At 38.7% G+C, this 18,465-nt stretch overlaps 1 protein-coding gene across 8 annotated transcripts in view; it reads right to left on the bottom strand.

Moving 5' to 3' along the window:
* Positions 1-10,147: 10,147 nt before the first annotated feature.
* The window catches only part of RBM33 (RNA binding motif protein 33), a 168,479-nt gene continuing 160,161 nt past the window's right edge, over positions 10,148-18,465 (bottom strand). For 5 of the 8 annotated variants that reach the window (XM_031939522.1, XM_031939518.1, XM_031939526.1 and 2 more), the window contains 2 exons: positions 17,636-17,724; positions 14,106-17,111 (listed from right to left, as the gene is read on the bottom strand). In XM_031939522.1, coding sequence (XP_031795382.1) covers positions 17,658-17,724 — 67 coding nt within the window. In that variant the 3' untranslated portion in view covers positions 14,106-17,111; positions 17,636-17,657. Of the gene's footprint in view, positions 10,689-14,105; positions 17,725-18,465 lie in introns of those variants that run through there. The other 3 variants (XM_031939523.1, XM_031939520.1, XM_031939521.1) reach the window with 2 other exon arrangements.

The raw sequence follows: 18,465 nt of genomic DNA, 5'->3' as shown, positions 1-18,465 counted from the left end.
CCCCAAGGCAGGTGCCAGGCAGGGATTCAAGATCCTTCGAGCTCCCTGCAGCCCCATTAGCAACCCGCCCCCCTCCAGGAAAAAGGGCCAGACAGCCCAATGCCCCCGGACCCCAGAAGCACCCACTTCCATCTCCGAAGCTGGGCAGGGAGGAGGAGGGCCGGAGGGACACAAGGGGGGAATCGGGACCGGTCAGCTCTAGGAGGCAGGGAGGCCAGAGGCTCAAGGGCCCGGCCTTTGCCAAGAAGCCGGAGGCAGATGGGCTCAGCTCCAACAGCCAGGACTTTCCTCCGAGGCCCTTCATCAGCTGCATTCACCCTGTGAGGAGGTACTTCACCTCCGTGGAGTGGAGGCAATTACTTCTCACCAATTAGGCTCAATCAGGGCACCATAAACAGCTGGTGGTACGTAGCCGTGATCCTCATTTACAAGGCTGACGGCCTTTTAGCCTTTACGAGTCTGCAAGCCGACTCCGAGTCCTTCCCCTCCCCCCTGTCAATCGGAGAATCATAAAAATGTATGAGGACCTGCAGAAAGGCAGGGTGGGGAGCCTCTGGTGGGGACAGGAGAGGGGGCCCGGGAGGGGACCGGCTTCTCGAAACGAGGACAAGAGAGATCTACCACCAGCTGTTCGGGCTCCGTGATTGAGGGGCTAATTGATTGCGGGTGATTATGTCCCCACTGGGGGAAGGTGAAGTGGGCCCTCTGTCTGGGTGCCCCTGATTATGGCCTGTGGAGCCAAAGACCAAGACGGGTGACAGGTTCAATTGGATCTTAATTTTTTAATGGCTGATAGATGTGTTTTTTCAGGCTTTGAGAGCCCAGAAACATCTGGGGTGGAGTGGGGACGGGAGGGGGGAGAGGGAGAGAAGGAAAAGGGAGAAAGGAGGTAAAGCGTCTGCAAGAAGAATGGGCCTGGAAGCCGGTCCTCTGGAAGGCAGATGCCCTGCTGCCCCCTTGGGGTATCTGGCTTCAGAGAATGGTGACCCCAATGCCAACCCCCTCGTCCTTTTCTAGCCTCCTCAGCTCCATATAGCCATTTTCTTTCTGAACTTGTTCAACAATTCAATCCACAGCCCTCACCAGGTACTGGCTGCTTTGTGGGACTGGCGGTCCCCTCTGTAACTGGCTGTGGTGGAGCAGCCCATGCAGATATACCCCTATTCCCATATATACGCGTGTGATGCTCCCAGATACACACATCTACATACGTACGTGTATACACACAGACAGAGCCAGCTCTGCATCCACAAGCTGGCTCCAGGAGAACAAATCCCACGCAGGGGAACAAAGGAAAAGATTCGCAGGTTTGGAAAGTTTTTCAGCCCCAACCTCCCTTATTTTATATCATCTTACCAGGCTGAAGCACCCCTGATTTCATGATAAATTTATTCCATGTTTAAAAGGAATAGGATGTACATGATAGATTTGTAGTTTCATGTGCAATGATCTTTTTATTATATGCTTATTTTATTCCATAGAAAATTTTTTAAAAAAAATAACAATAGCGCCTATTGACATAGCTTTTATTTTTGCCAAAGCTCTTTTTTCCCCAGTGGCTCTCTGTGGTAGGTAGCAGAAGGGTTATTATCCCCACTTTGTACAGAAGAGGAAACCAAGATTTTTGTTCTTGTTCATGGTCACACAACTCCTAAGTGTTGGAGAGAGATCCCAGTCTTGGGCTATTAACTTCAGTTCCCAGGGCTCAGTATTTCTCTCAATAATCCCTGCCCCCAAAGGCTCTAAATCTTTTCCACAAGAATGCTAGGAGGAAAATGACCCACTCTTCTTCCAAAGGTAGAGAAAAGTCTGCAGAAGAAAGTCTGCCTCAAAATGAGAAAAGTGTATATGGTCACAGTTGTTCAGTGGAAACGGAGAGATCTCTTACTGGGCAGTTCCAAGATATCTCCATTAAAGGTCAGCTTCCAAGTGAAACAGGTGATTTCTTAAACTGGGATTGTAGATTTTGGGGATCAGCTCCGGAAGGAAGGAAGGCGGAAGGAAGGAAGGAAGGAAAGAAGGAAGGAAAGAAGGAAGGAAGGAAGGAAGGAAGGAAGGAAGGAAGGAGGAAGGAAGGAAGGAAGGAAGGAAGGAAGGAAGGGGAGAGAGAGATAGAAACAAAAACACAAAAAGACAGAAGAGAGAGAGAGAGAGAGAGAGAGAGAGAGAGAGAGAGAGAGAGAGAGAGAGAGGAAAGAAGGAAGGAAGGAAAAAGAAACAATCTCTATTCTTGAAAGAAAAGCTTACATTCTAATGAGAGAAATAACACAGACATCTATAAATTTATACATATATTTAACATAAATATAATCTGCAGGGTGGGATGGAGAAGGGGGAAGATATGAGCAACAGGGGGGCTCCATAAAGCTCCCTGTAGAAGAGATTACTAGATGGTTCACGAAGGGTTCTCCACGCCCTGTCCCACGAAACAACTTTTGTTATAACCCCACAGTTTCCTGCTTGGACCTCTAAGTGCCTTCCTTCCGAGCCTTCTTGCATGAGGTTCTTTGCATGTTTTCTTCTCTATTGGAACATAAGTTTCTTGAGGGCCATGACTATTGCTTCCTTTCTTTGTATTCCCAGTAAAGTCACAGTACATAATAGGCTCTTAATAAATGCTTGTTAACTTGCTGTTGACCTGCCTCTGAAATTTAAATGAACATGATGGGAGGAGGAGAGTCCAGAACAAGGAACTAGAACCATTCTGTCTGGTCCTACCTGATACCTGGTAGCAGAATGCGACCTTGGGATTCTCTATCCTCCCAATAAATGCCACCACTACCTGTTTCCTGAGTTTATCCTGTTTTATCTCTTTTCAAATCCTCCTCTTCCTCCAAGATCTACCTAGCTCAGGGGCCCCCTTCTCCATAAATCCTTTCCTTTCCTCACAGGGCTTAACATAATCTCTACCTTATCAGATTTATAGAGAATTCTTTGTGGCCTTTTTCTGTTTGTTTCTCCTTCTGCTCCCCTTTTCACTGTCCCTCCCCCACTCTTTTTTATCTTTATATTCTAATACCTTATATAAAGTAAAATAGATTTAGAAGATTCTAATTAGTTCAAACTCCTCTTTGAGTGATAGAAAACTGGAACCCGAGGTGGCTAAAAGATTTGGCCAAGTAATTGTATAGCACAAGTATTAATCAGGAATATCTGAGTTCAAAAACCAGTAAAAAATGTAACAATAATAATTAAGGGCTTATCTATCCCAGATTGAATTTGTGTTTTGACACATCTTTTCTAGACACACAATACCTTCTTAGTGTCCATCATAATGTCTTGCAAATAGTAGAAACTCAATAAATATTGATGAACAACTGTGATGGACTTGGCTTTTTTCAACAACATGGTGCTATGAGGCAATTCCAATAGACTTGGGATGAAAAGAGCCATCCCCATCCAAAAAGAGAACTAAGGACACCGGATATGGATCAAAGCATAGTATTTTCACTTTTTTGTTGTCGTTTGCTTGTTTTTTTTCTCATGGTTTTTTTTTTTTCTTTCACCTTTTGATCTGATTTTTCTTGTGCAGCATGATGAATGTGGGAATGTTTAGAAGAACTGCACATATTTAACTTATATTGGATTGCTTTCTGTCTATGGGAGAGGGTAGGAGGGAAGAAGGTAGAAAGATTTGGAATACGAGGTTTTGCAAAGATGAATGTTGAAAATTATCTTTGCACGTATTTAAAAAATAAAAAGCTATTTTAAAAATATTAAATAAATATTGATTAAATCAGACACTCTGGTAAGGTTAGCAATGAGTGTGAAGGCGGGAAGGGCAGAATCTGCCTCCTCCCCTCAGCCAATTGAAATGTGAGCTCTTTGAGGACAAAGAACTAAGTTTCTGATTTCTTTCATTCCCTATCCTTAGCACGGGAGGCTGCCGGCACTCAATAAATGCTTTTTTGACTTGAATCACTTTGATTCCTATCTATGGAAATCCTTTTTCATGTCAGCTACCTTTGCACTGCCTTCCATGTATATATGTAGCAAAATGGTCAGACCAAAGCATCCATTCTTTGTGAGAAAGTCACAGCATATATGGGAGAGTAGAGAAAAGCTCAGCAAGCTTAGAGAAGTCCATGCTTTCTAGTAGCAGTTCTTATGGCCTTAAGTTGTTGAATCTCTTGGGAAGGCTTCATCAGGTTGCATCCCATGTTTCCCAGGTGATACATGCATCTGGCTTTCCATCACTTCTATGACTGGGGAACAGCTTTATGACTTAAGGGAATATTGCAAGGGAGCTGCTAGGTGGTGCAGTGGATAGAACACCACCCTGAAGTCAGGAGGACCTGAGTTCAAATTTGACCTCAGACACTTAACACTTCCCCCAGTTATGTGACCTTGGGCAAGTCACTTAACCCCAATTGCCTCAGAGGGGAAAAAAAGAAAAAAGAATTTAAAAAAAGAGAGAATATTGTAGGGACTTTCATTGACTGATGTGGAAGATTTTTCTAGGCAAACACTATGTGGGTGGCTGCCAGTGCTGTTTAAATCTAGGGTGGATCTTAATCCCTTACATCATTAAGAGAGAAGAGAGTCTTTTCTGAAAATACAGTGAATTCTGCCCACCATGTTGTTCCACAGAACTATGACAATGGGCCTGGCTCTTGATTAATATTAAAGGCCTTTAATACACACACATTCACCCAGCATTTTTCACCACTGCTATGAATCATACTTATTTGTGTTTTGCTGTTAAATTGTAAACTCCTTTCAGACAGGGACTATTAGGTCATTAAAAGAAAATCTCAAAAGTTTAGCATTTATATAACACATTACACATATCTCACTTTATTCTCAACAGCTCTGGGAGGTAGGTTTTATGATCTCCCATTTTACAGGAGGAAACTGAGGCAGGTTTTTAAGTTAAATGATTTGCTTAGGTATTTTTTTTTGGGGGGGGGGTAAGCATCCGAGACGGAATTTGAACTCACTTAGCATGTTCATCACTTCAATGTCGAATTTAATTAGCCAATGCTTCTCCCACTTTTCCTGCTTCCCTGCTATTCTAAGGGCAGGCTATTCATGGAATCAGCCAAAAACACAGAGGAATCATGCTTGAATTCCTTATATTCCTTTGGTTTTTTGAAAGGATTTTAAAGCAGGTGATGAGGTCTCATGGAAAAAGCAATAGATTTGGAGTCAGAAGTAGTTGTTCAATGGTTTCAATCATGTCCAATTCCTTTAAGATCCCATGTGGAATTTGCTTAGCAAAGATACTGGGATTCCTTCACAAGAGGAAACTTGAGGCAAATGAGATTTTAAGAGACTCACCCAGGCTCACACAGCTAGTCATGTCTGAGGCTGGATCTGAACTGTTCCTGAACTCCAGGTCCAGCACTTTATTCACTAAGCCAAGTACTTGCCCTACCTGGTGCTTAACAAACATTTGTTCTCTTGCTTCTGAGTTCCCTTCTAGCTTTAAATCCCATGTTTTGTGAAGCCAAACTAATCATAATCTTATTAGTTCCTTGATCTAACCCATTAAACAGAGTTGAACTGTGCTGCAATATACAAATTTGCCACAAGCCACTTTAATATTATCTTACTATTTTCTGCATCTTAACTCTAGAGCCTGAGCACGATGTAGTTCTCGAATATTTTGGTCTCAGGACTCCTTTTTACTTTGAGGACCCCAAAGAATTTCTGTTTATGTGAGTGATATCTATGAATATTTAATGTATTAGAAAAGAAAACTGACACATTTTAAAAAATATATTCATTTGAAAATAATAATTATATTACATCTTAATATCAATAACTTTAATGAAAAATACATTTTCAAAACAAAATTAATAAGAAGTACGACACTGCGTCTTTTTGGAAATCTTTTTAATGTGAGACTTAATAGAAGGCAGCCAGATTCTTGTAGTGACTTCAGCATTCAGGCAGTTGTAATGTGTCTGTGTCGAAGGATCCTTAGAAAAATCTAACCACACAGATGTAGTGGGGGAAAAAAAAAAGAATTCTAAAATAAGCAACTAACATTCCATTTCATGTTATGTGTATATTATGGAAATAGCTTTGACCTCAGGGATTTCCCCCCTGACCCCCCAATACAAGGGTCTTCTTAGGGCTTACAGATCATACTTTGAGAACTGCTGACCTCTCTTTGTTGTCATTCAGTCTTTTAGTTGTTTTTAACCCTGAGACCCCCATCTAGGGTTTTCTTGGCAAAGACCCTAGAGAAACTTACTATTTCCTTCTCCAGCTCATTTTATGAGGAAATACGGATAAGTGATGCTAGGAAGCATCCAAGGCCACATCTGAACTCGGGTCTTCCTGATTACAGTCCTGGAGTTTTATTCCCGGCACAACCTAGCTGCCCTAGCACTGTAGTGCAGCAAACATTTGCTGACCAGTCGCAAACAGTCCTTGACTAAGTCTAAGGCAGTTGTGTAGTCACTGACCTAGAGAGATTCGATGGTTTGATGAGGTCACAGGGAGTAATGTTAGAGGGATTTTTCAAACCTGGGTCCTCCGACTTTGGAGCTATTTCTCTTTCCACTGCACCAGTTCCCTCCCGTAATGTGAAGTGGAGTGACCCTAAGGAAATTCCCAGTATTACCTGGGGCAGGTGAGCAGTTCTTGAAGATGATCACAAGGGAAATGCACTCTCTAGGTGGCCCAAGTCTTGATAAGCCTTGTCATCTTGACCGCTTCTCATGTGTGGATAATGGCCCACCTATCAGTTCACATCAAAGGCAGGAGATATCGGTTCAAATCTTGCCTCATATGAAGTAGCCCTTTGACCATGAGCAAAACTGATAAAATGGAAGCAACCTCGTATTGTGAAAGGGCATTGTCTCTGGTAATAAGGACCTGGGTTCATATACCAGCTCTGAGACCTAGCATTTGTGTGACCTTGAGAAAAATCACTTCATATTCAGTTTGCTTATCTATCAAATAAGGGAGTTGAACTACATGGCCTCTGCAGATCCATCTAGAACAATGATTCTATGAAATTACAGGTCCAGGAAAAAAAAATATTGAGCACAGTAGACATACATAAATCAGGAAGGCAACGAGCATTCATTAAGCACCTATTATCTCTCAGGCATTGTGCTAAGCATTTTAAAAACATTTGCTTCTCATAATAACCCTGGGAGATAGGGGCTATTATGATCCCCATTTTGCAGAGGAGGAAACTGAGGAAAACAGATTAAATCACAGTATCTGAGGTCAGCTTTGAACACAATGCAATTTTTGTGTTGACTACAGCACCTGTCCTATCACAGTGAAATGGTATTTCCAAGGGCAGAGGAGTCAAACTCTCATCCCTATACCCCTGTGCATTGAGTCAGATTAAAATGTAACTGGGAAATGTTTAACAAATCAAAATACAACATAGGCAATGTTCATTTAAGGTAGTCTTAGTCAATATGCAGCCATAGAGATCTGTTTCTATTTGAGTTTGACACTAGTATCCTAAGATAACAAACCTTGCCTATAATCAGCCCTGTCTTTCATTGCTGGTATATTAAACAATCCCTAGTTATATTCTTAGGGGAAAATAAGTTTAATTAGAAGGAAGGTAGTTTGCAAGAAGGCAGCATGAAGGCTGGTTGATGTCTAATAGAGTGAGAGTAAAAATCAGGAAGGCTTGGAAAATGAAGAAGCATTTCTAATGAATAAATGATCAATCTGATTAATTTGAGTAGGATTCAATTAGATTTTTCGGTAACCTAAATTACAGTATGATCAAAGAGAAAGTACATTTCTCACACCTCAGAATAAGCCAGTAGCCGTTTGTTTGAAATCTACCCTATAATTGCTACAAGCCCTTTAAATTTCTGAGGCTCATTTCTATGACACATAGACGAGTTGTTTCCAAAGGCTCCAGGAAGTTTCTGAAGGAACCTTTTCTTTCCTCTGTTTCTGTGACTCCCACTTTCTAGACATACTGTACACACAAAAAATAATGTGTGCCTTATTTATTTAATGTGTGAAACCTCTTCAGGATGGACAAAGTTTGGAGAAATTTCCGAAACATTCTATTTTCTCAAATCATTTTTGTCAAAATGCAACAACTAAGTCATGAACCTGACCAGAAAATTGCTGGATTTTTATCTGTTTCCAACTGTGATGAGATGGTACACTCAGTCTATTTTCTTACATTTAATGGATACATCTGAGGTTTTCTTCAGAAAGGAAATATTTCTAAAATAAATAACAGATGAGTTATACCCACAAGCTACAGTGCTGAAGGATAAAAATTTACAAATAAAATCCCAATCCAGATTAATTGTAATATTAGTCTCAGCAAAGAAAAGTTTGATACATGGATCTTGGTAAAAGTGAAGGACTTCTGCAGGCGTGAAATAATCTACTGTCTGATGTAGTCATTGTTGGTTGTTTTTCCTTAAAATTTTCTTTATTACAATGAAATACAATGGAGAAGGGTATGTTGGACAATATTATGCAAAAAATAAAAAATAAAAATGGGTGATTGTGGGGAAATTCAAGGCATTCACACTCATTAAAAGTTTGAAAAGACCTTAGCAGCCAGTTAGACCAACTAATAAAGGAATCCCTGATGCAGCATGCCTGATAAGATGGTTGATTCAGCTCCAGCTTGAAAACTCTAATGAAGTGGAACCCACCACTCTTCAAAGCAGCCCATTTTATTTATTAATAGGTCTAACTGTTAAAAAGTTTTTCTTGACAAGCCTAAATCTGTCTCTTTGCAATTTCTACTTATTCTTCCTGGTTCTGACCCCTAGGAATAAAGAGAAAAAAATATATTTCCTTCCCAGCCTAACAATCCTGTAAATACTTAGAGATAGTTGGATGCTTCATCTTCTCTGCTCTTCCATCTCTGGGCCAAACATTTCCAGTGTCTTTAACCAGTTTTCATCGAGTACAGACTCAAAAGGACGTCTTCAGATTCTTCCCAGCTTATTAGCATTCTTCCTAAACTTGAGGTTGCTCAAGAAATACTCCTGATTAGGTGTGACCAGGGCATGATTTCCCTTTGCCTGAAAAGTTTAACCTCATTTAATGTAGATTTGTCTACCTGCTTTATCCCACTGTTCATAATGAGTTTCTATTGTTGTTCAGTCGTTTTTTGGCTACATCCAATTCTTCATGACGCTATCTGGGATTTTCTGAAAATATCCTTCTCCAGCTCATTTTACAGATGAAGAAATTGAGGCAAACAACAAAGAAGAGACTTGCCCAGAGTCACCCAACCTGGAAGTATCAGAAACAGATTCCAATTCATCAAGTTTAGTCTTCCTTACTCTGGGCCAGGTACTCTAGCCAATGTACCCACCTGATTGCCCTGATCTTAGTTTTTCTGCCTGCTATATTCCACTGTTTATAATGAATCTTTAAGATCATTATAAAACCCCTATATCTTTTTTCAAGAAGAAAAATCTATCTAGCCATTCTTCTTATGAAATTAATTTCTTTTCTTTTTTGCTGAGGTAACTGGGGTAAGTGACTTGCCCAGGGTCACACAGCTAGGAAGTGCTAAGTATCTGAGGCCACATTTGAACTCAGGTCCTCCTGATTTCAGGGCTGGTGCTCTATCCCGCTGTACCAAATAGCTGCCCCAAAGTTATTTTTTAAAATACAAGTGTATTCTTTATTAAATTTTCACCATGTTAGATTTTTGCCCAATGTTCTAATCTAAGAACTCTTTGGCCTGGGGACCAGATTGAGCTTGCTGCCCCCATTTTTGTATAAACTCATGACTAAGTAGGATTATTCTCCATTCTATAGCCAAAGTGTGCCTCCCCCATATCCTCAACCTATCAAGACCTTTTAGTTAGCTATCCCTCCAGCTTTGTACCATCTGCAAATATGATAAGATAATAGAGTAAGAAAATGAATCTAAATCTTTAGATTTTTAAAAAGGGAAAAAATACCCTGACATGGGTTGTCAATAAAAAATTATAAAAAAATAAAAAAATAAAAAAAAAAGGAAAAAAAACTGGTTTGCATACCAGTTAAGAAGATTCACTTGAATAACTTCAAGAGTCCAGAATGAATTCAGGAAGTTGCCTATTAAGAAAAAATGACATGTAACCCCCATTATGTACAACTGAACAAATATGTAAGCAAATTATTACACGTGTTGAGTGCATTCTTGGTGACAATGTAAAATGAAACAACAAAAACCCCAACATTTTCAAAGTGGAAAATGAACATTTTATTTAGATGCCCATCAAGTTACAATATATTTCATTATACACAAACATTTTTCATCATGAAATCACAAATGATACAGTTGTACATTATCGATTCTCCCACTGTTACTTTTCACACGTATTCCTTGACAGAGTTGATACAATGGCTAATGCAAAGTGGAGAATATAGTTTAACATTATTTTTCTCAAAGGAAGCCATAATTTATTTCTGTAGGCTTTGGTTGGGAGAAAACATGAAATGGAGGAACCCAAAAGAAAGTCAGGGTTGTGACAAACGTTTCTCTTTATTTGTGAACTTTCAATGCACGCCCTCCCAAAAACATAAGCTTCATAGTCCATATCAGAATGATACCTCTGACGTAAATGCTCCCATCTACCCAAATACAGCATGTACACTGTACAGACATTACAGGTTAGGAAGGATCACAGTCAGTGAAAGTAATAGAGTAAGGTCAAATAAGCCATCACATCCAGTGGCAACAATATGGCGCACTAATCCTATCCTGAACTCAACAAGAACCAGAGCTCCTACAAAAGGAGAGGAAATAAAAACAAAGAAAATGGGTGAGTAATTACATCTTCATTGTTATACTTCAGACAAGAAGGTCCTTGCTAAAGGACCAACGCACAACCCTATAGAAAAAAGGCAAAACTGCAAAACAAGAGAATTAAAAATGTTACTCCCTCTACACGGCAACCTAGAGAAATCAATTAAGAGCAGAAACCTGTCAAAGCAATAGGTTTAGATGAAAACACTTAAATACTGCACATCAAAATTAAAAGCATATTTTTTGTTCAAATGAAGGGGAGGAATACAGTGGTAGTGAAAAATTATTTTTAACTGAAAAGAAGCAAAAATTGAGGTGAATGTGAAGCAGGCAGATGAGATAGATTCAGAGTGAGAAGTAAGATAGAAAGAAGGTCCAATGAGAATGAAAAGAGCCAAAATCAAAAAGAGAACTTCAGAATGAAATGAGGGGCTAGCAGAATGAAATGGTTGGCCAATTTCTGCAAGATGCCAAGTGGGTAAAAAAAGAAGTGTGAGGAGGGAGGCATCTTGCCAAGCTAACCCAATGAATGTTAGTGATGTAGCAAGAATGATAACAGAAAAGTCCAGAATGAAAAAAGTAAAAAACAAGTGGGAATAAATCAGAATTCTTGCATTTTCTTTGTTGTACCTGCAAATGAAGTAGGGGAGTTATAACTCTAGAAGTAAAAATCTTCAGAGGGGGAAAAAAATTTAAAATTCTGGATCCCCACCTGTGAAAAGCAAAGCTGAATTATTAATGTAAAGTTGCTATTTTATTCCATTTAAAAAGTCAAAACAAAATTCCTAAATATCAATTATCGCTATCTCCAATTGAATTTTATATATGTGTATGTATGTGTGTGTGTATATATATTCTTAAGAAATTGTTAAAATGAACTATCTGCCTGAATAAATTATGTAAAAAAGCAAAATCAGATCATAGGAATATTTCCTAAAATTAAAAACTAGATTTTTTTTTAAAAGTCATACTAAATGACTATATAAATAGGCTTGCTTATAGAACATATTCAATATGAAATCTACATGATGAAAACATCATCCCCCTAAGGGGTGCTGAGCTGAATGAAGCCCATCACATTTTCCAAATATTACTTTACTTTTACACAACTTGGTAAAATTTGTATCATCAAATCAAACCAAAATGACTCAATGAGCCCTTTCCATTTCATTTGGTTAAGATGTGAAAGGAAAATGTAAGCTCTCAACAGAAAGCCTTGGAGGGCAGCTGGTGTCCCTCCTCCTATGCTCAAAAGCATAAACTATATCCCCCCCCAAAACAAGAGCATAGAAATGGAGAGTGGATACCTTAACACATCTTCTACAAAAAGCAGGGTGAAACAAATGATCCTTCCCAACCATATTACACCCTAAGAAGGTGGTATACATGAGGATCCAATATGAATCAGTGTTTTTGTTTTGTTTTACACAATACCATGGGGCTTATGTGGCTAATATGTGGTAATTATTTTTAAGTTAAAACTTAAATAGGTCACAAAATACCTTACAAAAAATCCTTAGGATTTAATACTGAATTAAGGTTAAATACCTTTGGTGAATCCATATTAAAGAATGATCAACATAACATTTCATTCATATTAAAGGGGGTGGAGGTGAGGGGAAGAGAAGAATCGAGAGATCACATTGGACACTCTTTATTTGTATTAGATGCAATTTGGTTAGTGTCCTGTCCCTACAGAGTATCTCTGGTTCCATTTCCCTTTCCTCATGTCAACCTCCTACCCCCAGAAGATTTTTTGAACTATCTCACTTAGAGGGTTCTTTTTTTATCAAGTTTTTTATTTGGTTTTTTTTTGTTTGTTTGTTTTTAAGTACCAAAAACACCCTCAAGTATTTTATTGGAAGGGGAAAAAAACTGTGCTTCGTGAATAAAAGTAAGAGTTTGGGCTAATAAACTGAAACTTCTAAGAAAAAGCATAGAAAAGAAAAACTAGACTACTGGAGAAATTAATACAACTACTGTGGAGGAAATATCAGGGATAAAAAATTAAGTCACTTACTTGTTACTTTTAATACATAAAGCTCTCTTGACTCATATCTTATTAACATGTGGTGGGTAAACACAGGGATGGGGACAGGGATGGGGATGGGTAAGGGTGAAGTATGGGGTCAGAAAATAGTCATAAATAAAACTAATGCAGTTTCTAATATACTCAAAAGCATAGAAAAGAAAGCACTCAGACAAAAAAAAAAAAAAAAAAAAAAAAAAAAGCTTTTGTTTCCCCCAGTGTCACAAAGATGACGAATGTCCCATCTATGCCAACGCAGCAGTGAACATGGTGAGCTTACCTTCCAATTCAACAAAACAAAACAAACAAACAACAAAAACAAAACAAAACAAAACAAAGGTGATATGGAAAACAAACTCAGAAACCCAATCTTTGTGAAACACCCTTTTGGGGAAACAGAACAGCCCTGGGATTTAACACTCATTTATAATCCAACGTGGGCCCAAAGTATAAGCACTTTATTAAATGATTCAGTTAGAAAAACTGAAGAAGGTAAGGAGAATCCAGTTAGTCAGCTGGAGCCCTTTGCATTCTACATAGTAGGGTGCTAATTGGGACAGAACTGAGTCACTCATTCAATATCTGTTACTTTAAAATACCAATCCATATAGAGTTCTCATTTTCCTTTTGTGTTCTTAGGAACTTGTTTTCTAGAACTTATTTTATTCTAAATTCCTGATTTAGGATTTCATATTTCTGCAAATTTCTTCCTCCTGATCCCTATCCCCTCACTATAGGCATTGGAAAAGCCTTACATACTAACACTTTCTGTTCTTTTGATCAAAATTGAATGTCTTTAAAAAAAATTTTTTTAGCACCATGACCAGAAGGATGAAAACCTATTGTGTCTCAACTCAGAACTGTGGGAAAAGTAGACTGAAATGACTTTCCATCTGAGCTTCACAAAAATAATAATAATAATAATGAAAACCAACATAACAAGAACAACCCTCCCCATTTTTGTGTCCATAAATAGTTCAATCCAATAAAAGCCAGTTACCTATGAATTTCATAAATGGTTTGTGCCCCAAAGGGAAAACCCTTCAAAGTTTTTTTTTCCCCCAGAAAAAAAAGAGTACCCTCCCCCCCCCCCACAAAAAAAAAACCTCAAAGGAAGACAAACCTAAGAAATTCCCAAAGCACCATGGCCAAACCAATGCTACTGGACAGTTTTGCTTATTAAAGGAACAGCACAAGACCAAAAACAAGGTAAAGCCAAAAGAAAAAGGTGGGGTGGGGTAGAAGTGTGTGGACTGGCTCCACGTAATCACCTCATGTATTGATTGAATGAGATATATTGGTATTAATTCCTAATTAAGTTCAAGTTTCTGGATTTTGTGAACAAATAATACACAGGTCAGGATAAAAGTATTGACTTACTACCATCTTTATAAAAATCGAAGATACACACAAAAAACACATCCACATTTATGGAACGGTATCCATTCAACTTTGATATGACAACACAAAAACTAACAAATAGCTAAGAGGTTGCTGAATAATATCCATCTTGAATAACATTTTAATTTTAAAAGGTCCATATTTACAGAGTACAGTTAGATGCAACGACTTGCAATCTGCATCTCCCTTTAAATGCATGATTAAGAAAGAACAAAGATAATGGTTGCCACAGATCTTCCAAGAGGGTTAAGTTTGGGGAGCTGATTTCAACTGCTAGATGGGCTCCAAGAATGGAAACTGACATCCTTTGCTAATTCGGCATCCCTTCTACTTTTCCTTTATGAGAGAAATCACAACCAGGAATTGAACCTTGATTCTGCTGCTCAAGTTGCTTTATACCAGGAGAATTCATCTGCACTGGCTAGGTAGTGATTCTAACAAATATCTCAATAAAAATCCATATTTATTCTATCAATTATATTATTTGGGGGGGCAGGGAGGAGGAACACCTTGTTTAGGAATAGCCTGTTTATGGCTGTGTGCATATCACCGGCACATACAAGATAGTTCTCACCTAAAATACCCAGATAATACAAAAAATGGACTTGAAAACAACTACAAAATCTGTGGTGCATTTCCTATTAAGTTATTTTCAATGGTGACTTATAATCCACTTATAAGCTACTTACTAGACAGTGTCCAGATTATTTGCTAAACTGGAAAAAGAAAAAAAAATCTTCAACTTTCAAGAGACATTAAAACTAATCAAACTGTCTCTGGGGGATCACCAGGGTCCTCCAAAGTTCTGCTTCAAGTTCCCATTAAAATAAAGCTCACTAAGTTATACGCCAATCTATTACCTACGGTCAGTGAATTGAAAACTTTCAGGTGGCTCCTACCTAAAGTGTGCCTGCTATGCCTGCTATCATTACGCTCCTTTTAATGCAGCCCTCTGGACACAAGAATAATGTGGTAGGGCTCTCTTTAATGTCAGTGTGAGCATCCATTCTCACGAAAGGTACACCGGAGATAGGAAGTGATAATCTCTCTCAGGTAGAGCAAAGCCATGTGCATGGTCTTTCATATGGAAAGGTATAGTGAAAGCAGCAAGCTTCCTGTCCTGTAATGAACCTTGCCACTGCCAGGATTTGGGAGTGGAGGCGTCCAATTAAACCAAATGGACCCATAATGGTTGTGGAAACAGAGAGCTATCTATTAATTTCCCTTTTGATGGAGATATTATCCGTCTCGGTTAGTAAGTCCCTATGCTGAGATGCAAATTTTGGGACAAGAAGTCATCAAAAAAACAATACTTAAGACTACTTTCTAGTCTCTAACATCGTAACATGATGTTCTTTCAGAATCAACTTTATTGAAAGACTTAACAAGGTCTGAAATGTCATAATTCCAGGATATATAACCTTAAAAAAATTTTTTTTAATAACTTAATTTGAAAAATAATACAAAATCTACGCTGTGAGAAAACAGATGACAAAGGCTGTGTGAATTCTGTCTCCTCTAAGAAAGAATATGAGGCATAAAGGACCACTCATGTGTGGGGAATTCCACAGTCTGACCCTTTTGCCAGATATCTAGTGAATGTATCAAAGTACATTGAGTTATTTTCCACTTCTCTCATGTGATAGGCTTATTACCATGATCAGGGAGCTTTCAGTACAAAAACTAAATCAAAAGTCCAAGGATGTTGGTCTAAGTTTAGATCTCCATTGCAATATCAATCCCAAATGATAAAGATCCTTCACAAAATATGGGAGGAAAGATGGAACTAAGGCACTAAAGTTTGCCCAGAATCAACATATAGCTTGCTCCTCTGGAAAGAATAAGGTTCTTATCAAAAGAAAACAGGCCAAAATACTCACTAAAAGCAATCCGAGTGGGGGATTCACAGTTTGTGTTGTGTTGGTTATGCTTCCACAACAATTAGAGATTCATCTCTTTGTGTGGAATTACACTTCACATTAAAGTTATCTTTGCTGCTAAATCTATCAAATGGTGGTGCACACCAAGGCCTTCCCAAAAAGACTTGATGATAATCAGAACAGTGATGGCCAGTGTTATTACCCCAATGTGTTCCATCTTAGAAAAGAAGTGGCTCATACTAGTAGGGAACCAATTTAGGGATTTGCAAGTGAAGTTTTAAAATGATAAGCCAATGAGAAAAATCACAGTTATACCTATTTAATTCTGGGATTGAGAACTGAGGGGAGGGGATATTTCAGCTAGGAACCAAGAAAATGTGAGGCTGGACTTTCGCTTATTTACAAGAATAAGAACAAGAACCTGCCTCTTCAACTGGTACAACTCCCAACCCAATACCTCTTATCTCCAAGCCCTTTAGGCTAAACAAATATCAGACTTATCCCCCAAATTTTTGATCTGTGTTTAACATACAACTTCTGAGGTCTTTCTAAGAAGATATGAATGTGTGTAAAAGGAAATAATTTTCTAGCCTATCCTGAAGATAAGAGCAACCATTATCAAATATTCTTTACTAGTAAAAAAAAAAAATCTTGAGGATGGGGGACATGTTAATGTTCTTTCCTCAATCCAAGTCACTGTGATCACACAGTCAGATTTTGAAGAACAAAGTCTACATGCATCATAAGCACTTGAAAAAAAAAGAAAAACAAAACAGAAACAAAACAAAAAACCAAAACTATAGTTCCTTGTGGCTACAACAGTACAGGGAGCAAGTGGACACCAAACTCCTATTTGCTTCTGGGTCCTCTAAGTTCAGTTTTTCTTGGCATCCATTGCGCTTTTGGCAGCTCCAGACCACAGTTAAGCAAGATTGTAGACTGCCAAGTTCTTGGCTCCTGATGTGACTCTGCTCCCATCGCCTCTCCTTGGGAAAATTCCACAGTAGTTTCTATAGCATAAGGGTCGGTTATTCTTAGTGGAAATCATTCAACAATCAGTGCCACATTTATGTGGGACAAATCTATCATATGCCTGTGGAAGGTTAAAGAAATGGTCAATAATCAGTCAACTCTGAGTATCACCAGTAAAGTCACGGAGGCCAAAGAAAGCAATATTTTAATGGTGGGCCCTGTGTTAAGAAAACTTGAGATACAAAACCAAAACAAAACAAAAATCCAAATGTACAAAAAAAAAAAAAAAAAAAACAGATCAAGAAGTGCATTTCCATTTTACAAAACAGATTCCAAAAGTTCATACAAAAGTTTCACTGACTGGTTTTGGTTTTTGTTTGTTTTTGTTTTAAAATAATGGGCGCCTTGCCCCTGATCCTCTGCATTTAAGAAAGGATGATTCGGTGAACAACTCATTGGCCCCTGCCTCCCCCAAAACAAATGAAAAAACAAAAACTCAAATTGATACACAGCTTTACAAGAACACATCTATTGTGCAAAGCAAGGCAATGGATACAGAGCAGATCACATAAGGGTACGAGGTGTTCCCTCCCACCCTTAAGCCATAGTAACTTCAGAGGCTCCACTTAAGAATACGATGGCTACCTGTGGAACTTCTGTTGAAATGCTAAAGCGTGGGCTGGCTCCTTAAACTTCGCGATGGCTTTCCGTTGCTGGGGAAGCATCTGTAAACTCTGCATGGGGAAGGAGAGAAAGGGAGAGAGATTGTGAGGACAGCACCATTTTCATTGACAACACGATGCTTTTAAGAACAACAATATCTGATGGTTTAATTTTTAAGGTTGGCAAATGCATTCTCATATATGATTTGAGCTCTGCAACAAGCCTATAAGACAGGTGCTATCTGTTATTTTCATTTTACACTTGAGGAAACTGAGGGGCTGTCATTTACTCAGAATCCTATATGCAATTAGTAAGTATCTAGGATAGGATCTAATTCTATGTCTTCCAAGTCCAAAATATAGCTTTCTCTCCACTGTGCCATGTTGTCTCTCATCAATGTATTAGTAACCTCTAACCAGGGAAAGCATGTGTGTATGCCTTCAGAAGATACACTATAACCTGATGTGGGGATAACAACAATCTACCTTCTTAGGTCTACTGTGTGGGATATTTTATTTTGTTTTTCTCCATTTTTTTTTTTTGTTTATTTTTTTTTTTGCTGAGGTAATTGGGGGGTTAAGTGACTTGCCCAGGGTCACACAGCTAAGAGGTGTTAAGTGTCTGAGGCTGGATTTGAACTCAGATACTCCTGACTTCAGGGATGGTGCTCTATCCACTACATCACCTAGCTGAGAGCTAGTCATGGGTAAGGCTAGAAAGTTCTGACTCCTATACTTAAATGACTCTGTAACTCTGGTCAAATTCCAATTATTAACCAACTAACCAATTCTCTTCTAGAGAAGGTGCCGACC

This window comes from Sarcophilus harrisii, chromosome 5 (assembly GCF_902635505.1).
Source record: "Sarcophilus harrisii chromosome 5, mSarHar1.11, whole genome shotgun sequence".
In the NCBI taxonomy this organism is placed as follows: domain Eukaryota; kingdom Metazoa; phylum Chordata; class Mammalia; order Dasyuromorphia; family Dasyuridae; genus Sarcophilus; species Sarcophilus harrisii.
The sequence above is the reverse complement of the archived record's forward strand: the minus strand, read 5'-3'. Positions and strand labels throughout refer to the sequence as shown.